General features: G+C 37.0%; 2 protein-coding genes across 2 annotated transcripts; both read left to right on the forward strand.

The window, feature by feature from the left end:
- Positions 1 to 549: 549 nt before the first annotated feature.
- On the forward strand, positions 550 to 5,341 carry LOC132615383 (uncharacterized). Its single transcript, XM_060329986.1, has 3 exons — positions 550 to 842; positions 3,356 to 3,429; positions 4,984 to 5,341. The coding sequence occupies exons 1-3, from the start codon at positions 615 to 617 to the stop codon at positions 5,069 to 5,071; spliced, it is 390 nt and encodes a 129-aa protein (XP_060185969.1). The 5' UTR covers positions 550 to 614; the 3' UTR covers positions 5,072 to 5,341.
- A 7,575-nt stretch (positions 5,342 to 12,916) lies between these two features.
- Positions 12,917 to 13,342, forward strand: LOC132613169 (uncharacterized). The gene has a single exon (XM_060327218.1). It carries the CDS (start codon positions 12,917 to 12,919, stop codon positions 13,340 to 13,342), a length of 426 nt encoding a protein of 141 aa, XP_060183201.1.
- The last annotated feature ends 2,567 nt before the right edge of the window (positions 13,343 to 15,909 follow it).

Here is a 15,909-nt window from a genome sequence, read left to right on the forward strand (position 1 = left end):
TTTAAATTTTGCCCCTCATATTTGAAATCTTTAAATTTTGCCCTTCGGTTAAAACCCATGGGTTCCAGGTTCGAACCCCCACTCAGTCAAAAATTTTAAAAAAATTCGCAAGGCAGAGTTTAAATTTCGCTATGCCCCCACCGGCATACACTTGTTAAGGAATTACCAAAGTTATGCCGGACCTGGCATACTTATGCCAAGTTTGCCCATAAGGCAGAGTATGCCGGGTCCGGCATAACTTTGGTAATTCCTTAACAAATGTATGCCGGGTTCGGCATACACGCGACCCAAATCTTGCCTTGCAATTTTTTTTTTAATTTATACTTGAGCGGGGGTTCGAATCCAGAACTTCATGATTTCTGCGTGAACGCTCAGGGTTGCAACGCAAAGGGCAAAAATTAAAGACTAGCAATATGAGGGGCATAATTTAAAGACCACAAATATGAGGGGCAAAATTTAAAGACCACCCCAAAAGAAGGGCAATCCGCGCAAAAAAATGAATAACTAATTGGAGACGGCCCATAATGTTGGGCCCATATGACTTCCTCGCCCTCACTCTTTCACACTTCTAACTTTCTTCTATACTTTCAACACGCTCAAAAACACCAGCAAAAATGGCTCTAAGTGCAACAATCCGACGAACCGGCGGTTCGATCGCCGGCGTGAACTCCACTATCCGTCGATTTGTCCACGTCACTCCCCGTCCGGCCCCACTAGATAGCGTGGTTAATTTGCCGACGGCCACGTCACCGTCGTTAGTTTTACCTGAAAATGACAACACTAACAGTAACATAGGATTCATTGGTGGGTCCATGGAACTTATGGCTGTTCCTAAGAAGAAGGTTTGATTTCTCAAAGATATCTTTTTCCTCTTATATTTGGCACCTATAATGAATTTGTACTTTTAATTAGTTACTCCCTCTGTCCCAATTTATGTGATACTTTTCGTCCCCGATATTCAAACTGCATGAACTTTGACGTATTCTTTCACCAAATTGATAATTGGAAAAGTTGCAACATATGTAGTTTTCAAATATATAAATTTTAATCTTAAAATATTGAGTTAATCTAATCCAATTTAGCTTCAAAGTTTAGTCAAATTGACTCTTGAACGGTGAAAAGTATCACATAAATTGAGACCGAGACCGAGGGAGCAAAACTTTAAATTTAACTCTGCGTATGTGAGTGTCATGAAGTGTTGCTGGTCTCACCTCAGGTAAAGGAATTAGGGTCGTAATTAGGTTCACGGCGTGCTTTAAATAGTCTAACTATGATGAATGAATATTTGGAAGATTCATATATCTGTCGTTTGACGAATTTGAGACTTAGACATAGTTGATTGAGTTAAAATATCCACTAAATTTAAACACATTTGCTATTGTGTGTGTTCATCTTTCCGAGTTGATAGTTCAGTAAATTCTCCGTTTCAATTGATGTGATGGTGTTTGATTGGCCACATAGTTTTAGAATGAAAGGAAGGTTTTTGAAACTTATGACTATAAATCATCTCATAAGGGTAAAACGAGAAGTTTAGAGTTAAGTTGTTACTAAATATAGAAAATATCTGGGACTGACTAAAAAGGGAGTGTCAGATAAATTAGGACCGAGGGAGTACTTTCCTAGCGCGTTTGTACTTTGTTATGCAATCTGGACATCACTTTCAGGATTAAGTTTTCTTGCGCTAGCTTGGACTGAGGCATAATTTTGTTGTTATTGTTTGTTGCGGTAGCTTCCTTGCATATCATTCTGCTTTGACAGATTAGGTTCACTATGTACTCATTTATCCATTGCTTTACTCGCATTTGTCATTGGCAGGTCATTTTGGTTCTGTAAAGGGATAATAGTTTGGAAGAGTTTACATATTTCATTTTTTTCCTATTATGGTTTGTCTGCTTTGTGATCGTATTCTGTAGTTGGTACTGGGCTATCTTGTACTAGAAGATTTCTCTACTGGGGTCTCTCTACTACTTCTATAGCTGTTTGGCATTTTGTATTTAACATCAATTCCTGCTAGTTTATCTAAGCAACCTTGCGAAATCTTTGCACTTCCCTTGTTCCTGTTCGCTTAATTCTGTGCTCTCTTGAAAACGTTATAGCTACGGTCATACTAGAAGATAACCCTTTGGTTTGAAATATGACATCTAGGAACTAAAGGTACTTTTAACACTTTAGAACTTGATTTGGCTGTGTGGACCAGTAAAGTACTCAATTTAAACTTAAGCTTAATCCATTTACTTGATATATCCTTTAGTATGATAGACATATAGCACTGAGATTGTAGGAATTATTGCATATTTGCCTGTTCATAGCAATTTGAGGCAATGCAAGCTTAATGCCTCAAGGAATATTCTGTAGTTAGCTGCCGTTTAGGATCACTTTGAACATATTCGACTGACTTTATGTGCTAAGTAGTAGCAAGAGTGATACACTTAATCACACTTTGGAGGATATATATGCTGAGAGAACTTTCCTCCCTTCTTCTTGCTAGTACATGTCTTATGCTCATCTTTTTTCTTTCCTTCCCTTTGTACCCCTTGAGTATCGGTTATAGATTGGAATATGATCCTTGTTCCAGGAAAGCAAAGCCATTCTATGTGTTGCTCGGATCATCTAAATGAAAGTCGTCCTAGCACCCGTCAATGAAGTTTAGTAGTAACTAGTAAACCATAAGCATTTGGTTGATTTAAAAAAAAAATAAAGCCATAATTTTTTTTTTTGAGAATGTAACATAAAATAAAGCCATAATTACACGTACAACAACAACAACAACAACAACCCAGTGAAATCCCACATCGTAGGGTCTGGGGAGGGTAGAGTGTACGCAGACCTGACTCCTACCAAGGTAGGACGGCTGTTTCCGAAAGACCCCCGGCTCAATAAAAGCATAAAAAGAAGTCAGATACGGTTAGATAAGGTTAAGAGATTCGGATAAGAATTATTGATCTTTTAACTTAAATAGTAATCAAGTTAAGTATTGCTGGCTAAAACAAAATTGTATTTTAACTAAATAGAAGTTCCGATCTATACCCCCAAGTCCTAAAATTTATGTGATGAGAAATCCAACCCGTAGATCCACACCTGTGTCGGATACCCATAGCCGTATCGAGCAACACAGGCCATTGGCTTAAACAACATTAATCCTTCGTAACGCGTTTTAGTTGGTTGTGCATGCTAGCTTAGCACACTTGTTTAGATTTTCCTATTCCATCACATGTTTTTATAAAATATGTAGATGCTCTGAAGTTATGTGTGTGGGGTTGTTTGGGTTGTAGGATGATGTTCTCTTGGAGAGAGTAAGTTGCAGAATTTACATCTGATTGCTTTTTTCTTTTGTGGGTTGTGGTTGATGATGCAGACTTCCCCTCACAAGAGAGGCATAAGGAATGGACCAAAGGCTCTAAAACCCGTTCCGGTGATCATTCGTTGCAAGTAAGAGCTTTTCCAGCTAAGTAGACAAGTTTGATTTGAAAAGTTTTAACTAACAAGCAAAATCCCCAGTGTCATTTAGCCTGTATACTCCTGAATTTAGAAGAGCTGGTTTGAGTTTTTTTTTTTTTTTTTTTTAAATTATAAATTTTTAAAAATACTACTTTACCTGCAATCTCTCAAAAATAATATGAACCTAGATTTCAAGGGCAAATTTTAATGATTTGAATATGGAAAACACCTTAGCCCCCAAATTTTTTACAAAAGTAAAACAAAGAAAAAGAGTAAAAGAGGGTTATGCAATCAACATAAGGACATGATTATTTAGATAATAACTCCATGTATTCAGTTTGCATTGGGTTGCTTAGCTTATTCGCCAATGTTTGGTTGACATTCTGTTAACCTTCTTTGTGGAAGTTCAATGTGCTTTTGTTTTTTTTCCTTCTGTTGTTCTTAAATTCGACTACTGATAAATGAATGGAAGCATTCAGTCTGAGTACTGAGGTTGAGCCAGAAATGTCTGATTGCAAAATTAACTGCTCGGAACATTTGTTGATTCTCAGTTGACAATTCCAGATCTGGGACTTCTCTAACTAAGTTCTATCATTGCATACTAGTACCAAAGTTGGTTTGATTTTAGTTGAAACATTTCAGTTTTGAAATTTTACTTCAAATTTGCGGATTGAAGTTCCAATTGCTGAAGTGCATTGGTTTAACTGTGTTTTGAAGCAGATGACAGTTAAATATTTTCCAAAATCATAAAACAGAATTAATTGATAACCCTTCTACTCAGAAAAGATATAGACACGCTGTCAGAAGATGTATAATTGTGTTTCAGAATGTCAAGAAGGTTTTTATCTGCTAGCCTCATTTTCTTAGTCCAAACATTTGCCTGTTTCGAATTTAGTTTATCTTCTGTTATTATTAGCAACTCTCTTCCTCTCTAAACTCCCCTTCTCGTGAATTGTTAATTCATTCTGCCGTTCTTTTCCAGTTCTGTGTTCTTACCTTTACTGAAAAAAATCTGCTTTGTTTTCATGCTAGTGCTCATAATAGTCATGATTAGGACGTTCCTTAACGTTGCTTTTGTAAATAGATGACTTGTTAAAAGTAATGTCGTCCAAGGTGTACCTTGCTCAACTAACCACACAAGTATAATTAGTATGACCTCGTCATGTGTTTGGAAAATGATCTATCCTTGTCTTGCAATAGAACAATTCCACCAGCTAAGAAACTTTTAAAGCTGGTATTCCAAGGGGGCTGCGTGCGCTTTGCAGGGTGATGCTTATCTTGGTCTATACTCTATAATAGTTAATAACGACGATGATGCTTATCTAGGTTTACACTTAAGATGACTAGGGCATAACATCTGATTTGTTTATATTATCTGTCAACTTTATTTGAAGTGTTTGTGACTGACAAATGTAAAATTCAGTATTTGCTCCCGATTCTCTCTGCTCTTTTTGTCTTCAACTTATCTTTTTCTTGTTTCAAATGCAACCCCTTTTCGCATAATAACGCTATTGGCATATCTTGTTGATGCAAACAAACTTGCAGGGTTTGTGGTCGAGTCAAGTTGCCACATTTCTTCTGTTGCAGCGGGATTAAGCAGAACCCTGGTGAAGACAACAATTCTACCGGTTGATCAAATTAAAGGGATCATCCGACATATTTTCTTCATTTTCAAATCCCTTTCTTTGTGGTAGAATCTTCAGTTAGAAACTAGGAAGGTTATATCATGCCACATTGTGTAACAATAGTGTAGTCATTGCAGCATATACTTAAGTCCATGTTAAGAAGCACTATATCAGTTGTTTTATCTCTAATCTTCCCTTGAATTGGTGACAACTAAATGTAGCCAATTGCAGAAAAATAAGAATTAGAGACTAGAAAGGATACCAGAGGAAGTGCCACACTTCATATAGCTCTTTGGTGCTAATTACTTTGAAATAAAAGTGAACTCAATGGTCCTACAAACCCAACTTAATAAAGAAAAGGAGACCACAAAATCAAGATGTGCATTAACTAGTTGGTTTGTCAATTTGCTTCACCTCATGCTTTGTTGATTATTTGAAGAGAATTGTCTGCAACACTTGCTCCACGCTTTAATTTTTCTCTCGTGGGGTAAATTAACCCACAAAGAAAGTGGTGGTATTTCACATGTGTATCATGATTTGGTGTGTTTTATTCGTTCCATCATCAACTCCACAATCCTCAAACTTCTCCATGTATGAGTTAAGATTGTAATGTTGAACATAGTAATCTGATTGAAGAGAAAAATTGTCTATTGCGACCAAGGAAAAACGGTCAATAAAGGAAGGAAATGACATATTTTTGCAGCCATTAGCCCAAAATAGGCTGCCTTTTTTTTTTATACCACAATGGATATTTCGTTGGATAACCAACGAAATACCCAACAACACTGTTCCTGTGCCTCACTGATAACTTGCATTTCGCTACAAGTGTAGCGAAATGCAACAAATATATTTTTTTTTTTTCATTTCGTGAATCTTAGAACGAAATAGGTTTTTTTTTTTTTTATATATTTCGTGAATTTGAACGAAACTGATTTTTTTTTTTTTTTTTTTTGTATTTCGTGAATTAATTCACGAAATATAATTGTTTTTTTTTTTTTTGTATTTCGTGAATAAAAAAACGAAATATGGAAAATATAATTTTTTTTTATTTCATCTAAAAACGAAATTGGAAAATATATATGAATTTTTTTTTATTTCGTTCATCTAAAAACGAAATTGGAATATATATATATAATTTTTTTTTTTTGCATTTCGTTGGTAGATCAACTAAATAGGATAAAATATATTTTTTTATTTCGTTGATATACCAACGAAATAGGAAATTATAATTTTTTTTTTTGCTTTTCCTATTTTTTTATATAAACAAAATACAATTTTTTTTTATCCTATTTCGTTTTCTAATACACGAAATGCAAAAAAAAAATTATAATTTCCTATTTCGTTGGTATATCAACGAAATAAAAAAAAAATCCGATCTACCAACGAAATGCAAAAAATAATTATATATATATATTCCAATTTCGTTTTTAGATGAACGAAATAAAAAAAAAATCATATATATTTTCCAATTTCGTTTTTAGATGAAATAAAAAAAAAATTATATTTTTCATATTTCATTTTTTTATTCACGAAATACAAAAAAAAAAAGTGAGTTATATTTCGTGAATTAATTCACGAAATGCAAAAAAAAAAAAAAAAATTATATTTCGTGAATTAATTCACGAAATACAAAAAAAAAAAAAAAAAAAAAAAACCTATTTCGTTCTAAGATTCACGAAATGCCAAAAAAAAAAAAAAATTGTTGCATTTCGCTACACTTGTAGCGAAATGCAAGTTATCAGTGAGGCACAGGAACAGTGTTGTTGGGTATTTCGTTGGATAATCAACGAAATACCCATTGTGGTATAAAAAAAAAGGCAATCTATTTTGAGCTAATGGCTGCAAAAATATGTCATTTTGGCTCCGGACTCGAAGGAAATGGACAACCGCTTCACGAGACAATTTGACTTAAACTCCACTTTTGCACTTGCAATTCCCCGAAGGAGAATTTGACACCAAAACTTCAGAAGAAGGTAAGACAATGATGATGACGGTGAGACAAAGAAAGCAAAAAATCACATCATTCTGTCATGTCAAAAAGATGACAATAACAACAAATCCAGTGAGGCTAATAAATGGAGTCTTGAGAGAGTAAATTAGACTATACGTAAATTTTACCTTACCATAATTTCACCAATTATAGTAAACATTCACACTTTTTAAGACTATCTATTGAAAATTAATATGAAAATTATTATCTAAATTAGCTTTTAAGTGATCGAATTGTGCAAAAGTTCTTTGCACCTTAATTTTTTGTATTCTCTGTTAGGATTTGAATCCCAAATCCGACCTTTGTAAGCAGGTTCCCAGGAAAGATTGGAGGGTCACAACTTGACCACTTAAATACCAACCTCCTTAGACAGAACCTACTTACGCCGTGATGTAAGCGAATAATAAATAGCACACACAGATTTATAGTGGTTCACCCTCAATGTGAGAGCTACGTCCACGTTGCTGCTGCAGATCTTATTAAAGAAGAAATATTACAAGTGTTTACAACACTCAACCTCACAACCCCAATTCCACACTTAAGAATTTTACCACAGAAAATTCTCTCAAAGACCTTCTCTTACTTAGGTCTTTCACTAAGAGTATTTCTCTTAGATTTTTTTTTTCTCTCTTTGGGATGTGTTTAGCAAATGATCTTGATGATTTCATACAAATGAACCATAAGCTACCTATTTATAGGAATGAATTTCCTATGATGAGGTAAGCGCTTACATCACGACTATCATGAGGTAAGCGCTTACATCACGACTAAGATGAGGTAACCGCTTACATCACGACTATGTGAGACCCAACAAATCTCCCACTTGAAGACTAATTTTAATTTGTCTTCACACTTTGATCGATGCAGCAGCTCTTTCCTAGTTTCATACTTCTTGCAGGCCAACTGAAGCTGAACATTGCTTCAGTTTGTCTATCGTCACTGCCTTTGTCAGCATGTCTGCTGGATTCTGACTCCCTGCGATCTTCTCAAGCACTAACGCTCCATCTTCCAAAGCTGATCTAATGAAATGGTACCGGAGTTGTATGTGCTTCGTTCGAGCATGGTAGACCGGGTTCTTTGCCAAATGAATGGCACTTTGGCTATCACAATATAGCATACTTCCCTCGTGGTCCTGATCCAATTCCCGCAGAAAAGATTGTAGCCACATCATTTCCTTTGTGGCCTCCGTCACAGCAACGTACTCAGCCTCACAACTAGAGAGAGCTACTATCTTTTGCAACTTGGAAACCCAAGAGATTGCAGTACCTCCGAATGTGTAAACATACCCGGATGTGCGCTTTCTGCTATCAATATCACCACCGTTGTCAGCATCAACATACCCTTGCAATCCTGTTTTTTATTTTCGGAAATACAGAGCTAAACTCGAGCTGCCTTTCACATATCTGAATATCCACTTCACAGCCTCCCAGTGTTGCTTTCCCGGATTGCTCATAAATCGGCTGACAACTCCCACTGCATGTGCAATGTCTGGCCTTGTACATATCATTGCATACATAAGACTACCGATTGCAGATGCATAAGGTATCTTGTCCATCTGCTTCTTCTCATCCTCGGTTGTCGGCGACTGATCCTTTGACAACCGAAAGTGTCCAGCCAAGGGAGTGCTGACTGGCTTGGCATCATGCATGTTAAACCTTTTGATAACTTTCCTCACATATTCTTCTTGTGAGAGTTTGATGCCCTCCTTGCTTCGGTTGATTCTCATCCCAAGGATTTGCTTTGCAGCTCCCAAATCCTTCATTGCAAACTCTTCCGATAACCCTTTTTTCAACCGATCAATCTCCTGTAGGTTTGCTCCTACGATTAGCATGTCGTCGACATAGAGTAGCAGTATCATGTACGAGTCTTCAAATTTTTTGAAGTAACAGCAGTGATCTGCCTCGCACCTTGAAAAATCAGTTTTCTTCATAAAGCTGTCAAACTTTAAATACCACTGTCTTGGAGCCTGTTTTAGTCCGTACAGACTCTTTTGAAGTTTGCACACCAGATTCTCCTTTCCTTTGACTTTGAATCCCTCCGGCTGTCGCATGTAGATTTCCTCATCTAGATCACCGTGAAGAAATGCAGTTTTCACGTCCATCTGTTGCAGATGTAGATTTTCCTTTGCTACCAGTCCAAGAACAGTTCTGATAGTCACCATTTTGACTACGGGAGAGAAGATCTCCGTATAGTCGATGCCTTCTTTCTGTTGAAATCCCTTTGCAACCAGCCTTGCTTTATAACGCTTGCTTCCATTGGGTTCTTCCTTTATCCGATAAACCCATTTGTTTTGCAATGCTTTCTTATCCTTTGGCAACTCGGCTAACTCTCATGTATGATTTGCCGATAGTGAATCCATCTCATCTTTCATTGCCAGCTCCCACTTAGTCGATTCATCGACTTGCATTGCTTCTTCATAACATTCCGGCTCCACTCTATCAGTGAGTAGAATGTAGTTGAGGGATGGAGAGTACCTGTGAATCGGCTTCCTGATTCTGGATGATCTACGCAGTTCTGTGATTGGCGTCTGCTTATTTGTTTCAGAATCGGCACTTTCATCAGCACCTTCTCGGATTGTTTGTTCCTCTGCCTCGGCTGTACCTGGCTGCGGCTCAGGTGTCGGAAAGTCCCTCAAATCGACTATTTCCGATTCTTTGTCCTGACATTCTGAATTCTTTTGCAGCTTGTCTTTGTACAGTACCTCTTCGTTGAAGACAGCATTCCTGCTTCGGATGATCTTCCGATTTTGTTCATCCCAAAATCGGTAACCAAGCTCGGTGTCACCATAGCCAATAAAGTAACACTTCTTTGATTTTGGATCAATCTTGCTTCTAGCCGTATCATCATTATGAACATATGATAAGCAGTCGAACACTTTCAGAAATGAAAGATTTACCTTCTTGCCACTCCAGACTTCTTCTGGAATTCTGAAATCCAAGGGAACTGACGGTCCTCGGTTAATTAAGAAGGCCGCGGTATTGACTGCATCTGCCCAGAATGTCTTGGGCAGTCCAGAGTGTATTCTCATACTCCGAGCACACTCGTTCAACGTTCGGTTCATTCTTTCGGCTATTCCATTTTGTTGCGGCGTTCCAGGAATAGTCTTGATCATCTTGATTCCATTATCGGCACAGTACCGTTTGAAATCACCATCAGTGTATTCTCCGCCGTTGTCAGACCTCAAACACTTCAACTTGAGGTTTGTTTCATTCTCAACCATGGCTTTCCATCTTTTGAATACACTAAACACATCGGATTTATTTTTCATAAAGTAAACCCACACCTTCCTAGTTGAATCATCAATGAAGGTCACGTAATAGTGTGATCCTCCATGAGAGGGGACAGTGGTAGGTCCCCACACGTCTGTGTGCACCAATTCCAGCTTCTCGACCTTCAACTCCCTACCTGCATTTGAGAAGCTTACTCGCTTTTGTTTTCCGAGAATGCAGCTCTCACACGTATGAAGGTCCACCGTCTTCAGCTCCGGAATTAAGCCATTTGTCACCAACAGCTTCATCCCCTTCTGGCGGATATGCCCCAGCCGACAATGCCACAAATCTGTCTTCTTTGTGTTGTCAACCACAACAACAGTATCACAACAGCTAGCCGTCATGTAGAGAGTGCCAATCTTCTTTCCTCAGCCAACTACCATAGCACCTTTCGCCACCTTCCAAGACCCATTACCAAAGTTGAGATCATATCCCTCATCATCAAGCTGACCTACTGAGATCAGGTTTCGCATCAGCTTTGGAACATGTCTAACTTTTGTAATCTTCCACGAGGATCCATTTGACATCTTCAAATTAATGTCTCCCATGCCAACAACGTCTAGCGGCTCTCCATCGGCTAAATAAACTTTGCCGAGATTCTCAGCCGCGTGGTTTGTCATTATATCATGATGTGGGGTGGTATGAAAGGACGCTCCTGAGTCAAGCACCCAAGAGTCTATCGGGCTGTCAACCGATAGCAACAACGCATCGCCAATGTCTTCCGTAGCAGCGTTGATTTCAGCCCCCTTGTTGTCCTCCTTCTTTGGCGCCCTGCAGTTCTTCTTGAAGTGACCTGGTTTTCCACAGTTCCAACAATCAAATGTTCGTCCTGGTCTGGATTGACCCTTGCCATTCCTTGACTTCGATCTGCCCCTATTTCGGTTGTAGTTTCTGTCATAATTTCTACTTCTGTTTTCAACATTAAAAGCAGAACTCGTCGATGCCTCTCCAGAATCTGTCCTGCGCACTTCCTCAGCAAGGATACGATCCCTAACATCGTTGAACTTTAGTTTGTCACTGCCGACAGAATTACTAACCACTGCTCTCATTGGCTCCTAGCTATTTGGTAGGGATGCCAACAAAATTAGAGCTTGCACTTCATCATCGGAGTCAATTTTTACCGATGACAATTGATTTACAATGGTATTGAATTCATTTACGTGTGCAGCAACATGAGCATTTTCCATCATCGTTAGATGAAATAGTTTCTTCATGAGAAATACCTTATTATTTGCCGAAGGTTTCTCATACATGTCAGACAATACCTTCATCATATCTGCGGTGGTCTTCTCCTTTGCCACGTTGTGAGCAACGTTCTTCGACAGCGTCAGCCGAATGACTCCCAGAACTTGTCTGTCGAGGAGATTCCAATCTGCTTGCTTCATCTCCTCTGGTTTCGGACTCAGAGGTTCATGAAGCTTTCTGCCATATAAATAATCTTCAATTTGCATTCTCCAGAACGCAAAATCTGTACCATCGAATTTACCGATGTCGTGCGTCGTACCATCTTCGCCTCCCATCGTTTCTAAATCACAACACAACCTGTTGCTCTGGTACCAGTTGTTAGGATTTGAATCCCAAATCCGACCTTTGTAAGCAGGTTCCCAGGAAAGATTGGAGGGTCACAGCTGGACCACTTAAATACCAACCTCCTTAGACAGAACCTACTTACGCCGTGATGTAAGCGAAGAATAAATAGCACACACAGATTTATAGTGGTTCACCCTCAATGTGAGAGCTACGTCCACGTTGCTGCTGCAGATCTTATTAAAGAAGAAATATTACAAGTGTTTACAACACTCAACCTCACAACCCCAATCCCACACTCAAGAATTTTACCACAGAAAATTCTCTCAAAGACCTTCTCTTACTTAGGCCTTTCACTAAGAGTATTTCTCTTAGATTTTTTTTTCTCTCTTTGGGATGTGTTTAGCAAATGATCTTGATGATTTCATACAAATGAACCATAAGCTACCTATTTATAGGAATGAATTTCCTATGATGAGGTAAGCGCTTACATCACGACTAAGATGAGGTAAGCGCTTACATCACGACTAAGATGAGGTAAGCGCTTACATCACGACTAAGATGAGGTAAGCACTTACATCACGACTATGTGAGACCCAACATTCTCTTCCATCCAATGCCATGAGAAAGAACACTTGCATCTTCTTCCCCCTTAAAATTCAGATGTTTTTTTTTTCCTTTTATTTTGTTAATCTCATTTTTACTTATTTAATCAGGAAATACTATTTAATGAAAAAAAGTTCAAAAGGAAAATACTAGCGTAGCCCTAGTTATTAAATAAAAAAAGAGAATACAACATATTATTATTATTATTTTTTGAAAAAGAGTATTCTTTTTGTGAGTTAATCAGGTTCTGACTTGTTCAAAAAGAAAAAAGAATCTGATTTGCTAGAAGGTCACCGTATATTCATCTACCAACGCACCCGCCTCCAACCAATACAATCTAGTGGCTGACACCCAAAACCAAAAATGATAAAAAGAAAAAAAAATAAAAATAAAGGTGATTGACCAAAAAAAAAAAAAGAAGTTATTCCTTATTCTTTGAGAAAAAGGGTTTAAGAGCGACAATGAGAGATCTTTTATTTCCGCCTTCATTCTCAAACCCTAGTAGCTCTACCAACTCCAATACTATGTCTTCTTCAAAATCCCCACAAACCCAACAACACATTCCAGAAAAAGACACCACCAATTTAGAGTCAAAAGTAGAAAAACAAGACGAAGAAAAGGAAGAAGAAGAATGCGGGTTCTGTCTTTTCATGAAAGAAGGTGGATGTAGAGATACATTTACAGAGTGGGAAAAATGCGTCGAACAAGGTGAAAAGAACAAAGAAGACATTGTAGAAAAGTGTTTCCAAGTAACTTCTGCATTGCAGAAATGTATGGAAGCACATTCGGAGTATTACGCACCAATATTACAGGTGGAAAAAGATGTCGAGGCTAAGGTTTTCGCAGAATTCGAGAAAAACAACGAATCAGAAGGGGCAAATAAGTAATTTCACACAATTAGAAGATTTTGGGTATGAAGGAATTTAGGAGATTTTTTGACTAATGATATATTTATTTCCAATAATTGTAATAAAGTTGCTATAGATTTTCTGTTCATAGAATTGTATTTTTAAGTGCAAAGAGTAATTTGCATTGTATTTCCTTGATAAATTATTTTGATGATATACATGAAGGGATTTTGTAGCTCTTACCTTTCGAATATCAATGTGAAGTTATGGGCAGTATAATTATTAATTTATTGTGCCTAAAAATAATAAGGATAATGGTCAAACACACACCTAAACTATTATTTTTTTGCGAGTTTCACACATCAATTATCGATTGTTTTTTCTTTTCTTACTTGAAATATAACCATATATGCATTAAAACATACTCTTCAGAATCCCCACAAACCCCTCGGAACCGAGAACAATCTAGAAATCCAAGAATAAATTCTTGAAAAAGATACCATCATTTTGGAGGAAAAAGTAGAAAAGACACAAATGGGAAAAATGCATCAAACAAGGAGAAAAGAACAAAGATGACATTGTAGAAAAGTGTTTCGATGACATTGTAGAAAAGTGTTTCGAAGTCACTTCTGCTTTGCAGAAATGTATGGAAGCACATTCGGATTACTACTCTGAAACAAACAGAGAATAGACAACTCTTGTTCAATAGAGCTGACTTTTTATATTAAACGCTAAACTGGAATTACAAAGTAGAACGCAAATTAAACAGATCTAAGAAGAAAGGGATGAGAATTACTGATACAAAATTGGGATGAGGAAGTTACAGAGCAGAGAGATGAGAGATAACTGAACATCATAATACGCACAAAAACCGTTCTTTCTAACGTGGAGTCCTTAACCAGTTCAGTTGTTAATTGGGCCTGGATCCCAAATAAAACTCTCCAACACTTTCGTCGGCCCAATGACCCTTAGTGGATCATCTTGGTTCACGACATACTCACCAATACTACAGGTGGAAAAAGATGTAGAGGCAAAGGTTATTGCTGAATTCGAGAAGAACAACGAATCCCAAGGGAATTCGGATAAGTTTGAGCAGGAGGGATAGTAATTCTGCACATTTGAAAATTTTGGGTATGATTTCTGGTTATAGGAGATTTTTCTTTAGAATTGAAAAGGAATGGAGAGTTTTTGACTAATGATATATTTATTTCTAGTAATTATAGTCAAGGTGCTACAGCTTTTCAGTTCATGTAGTTGTATTTTTAAGCGCAAAGACTAGTTTGCATTGTATTTTCTTGTTTATTTCTGTTTGCAAGGTGGATATTTACTTGACAAATTATTTTGATTTGTGATATACATGAAGGGATATTGTAGCTCTTACCTTTGATTATCAACGTGAAGTTACGTAGTATATATATACAAGGGCGGATCTATGTAGAAGCGTGGGAGTGTCACGCCACCCGAACGTCTTGAGTGAAACTCTGTGTATATATGTATATCTGTATAAGAAATAGGATAAAGTGTAATCCTGCCACTTGGAGTTACAATTGACTGCATAGTGCCAGTGGTAAGAAGCCGTATTTTACTATCTAGGGTCGCGAGTTTGAATCCGACTGGCACACTTTTGAAAGCTATTTTAGTAATCTAACAATGATACATAGAAATTTTACTATTAATTCTTTCTGGCGAACTGGTTTGTAGCTTAACTTTGACCCTAATGGTTAGAGGTTCGAATCCGAGTCAACTTTTATTTTTGGTAAATATTTTAAGCAAGCCGTTAGTAAAAGGTTGTGGTTAAGCAGGTTTGAACCTTAGACATCCTCAAACTTTAGACTCACCAAAACCAGCAAACTAAGGTTCTTTCTTATTTATATATATATATATATATACTAGTTATGTGAGGCCCTTGCTAAGCCCGGGTCCAAACTTAAGATATAAAAATAAATATTTTAATTAAAGAAATATAATTTGTGTTAGTACAAGTGTACAACAACAACAACAACCATATACCCATTGTAGTCCCACAAGTAGGTAATTACGTTAGTAATAATTAAATTTCATATAAGTATATTTTCAATATATGAAAGCAAAACTTACATTCCACTCCTTTAATATTTTAACTTCCATTTTGATGAAATTATTTACTTCAAATCAAATGCGAAGCCAGAATTTGACATTTATAAGTTATGTATCCTAATTTTCTGAAGTTATTTAGTTACAAATAAATAATCCATACATAGTTAATGAACTTTTAAGACAAATACATAATTTAACTTGTGCAGCGAATGGAGTTGTTCCTCCCTTAATTAGGGATTAGGGGTTCGAACATGGATATGAAAAAAATCTTTGGAGGGAGCGCTTCCCCCGAATGGGCGCGATACAGTGCGAATTATCTAGATTAATTGGGCTCAAAAGCGGATATCGAGCACCAAACAGAAAACCAAAGAACATGAAAAATGAGGTAGGAGGTTCGATAGCTTTTAAAAAGTAGACCTTAAAAATAAAAAAAAATAAAAAATTTGACTTAAATAAATAAGATTAAGACCTAAAAGTAATTAATTAAAAAGTTAAAAAAAATGAAAATTCTTGTGAGGACTATAAAAGTC

This window comes from Lycium barbarum, chromosome 10 (assembly GCF_019175385.1).
Source record: "Lycium barbarum isolate Lr01 chromosome 10, ASM1917538v2, whole genome shotgun sequence".
NCBI lineage: Eukaryota > Viridiplantae > Streptophyta > Magnoliopsida > Solanales > Solanaceae > Lycium > Lycium barbarum.

Coding starts and splice junctions, on each gene's coding strand:
- LOC132615383 (XM_060329986.1), top strand. CDS start 615: ATGGCTCTAAGTGCAACAATCCGACGAACCGGCGGTTCGATCGCCGGC. Junction 843..3,355: donor TGGCTGTTCCTAAGAAGAAG/GTTTGATTTCTC, acceptor TTGATGATGCAG/ACTTCCCCTCACAAGAGAGG. Junction 3,430..4,983: donor CCGGTGATCATTCGTTGCAA/GTAAGAGCTTTT, acceptor ACAAACTTGCAG/GGTTTGTGGTCGAGTCAAGT.
- LOC132613169 (XM_060327218.1), top strand. CDS start 12,917: ATGAGAGATCTTTTATTTCCGCCTTCATTCTCAAACCCTAGTAGCTCT.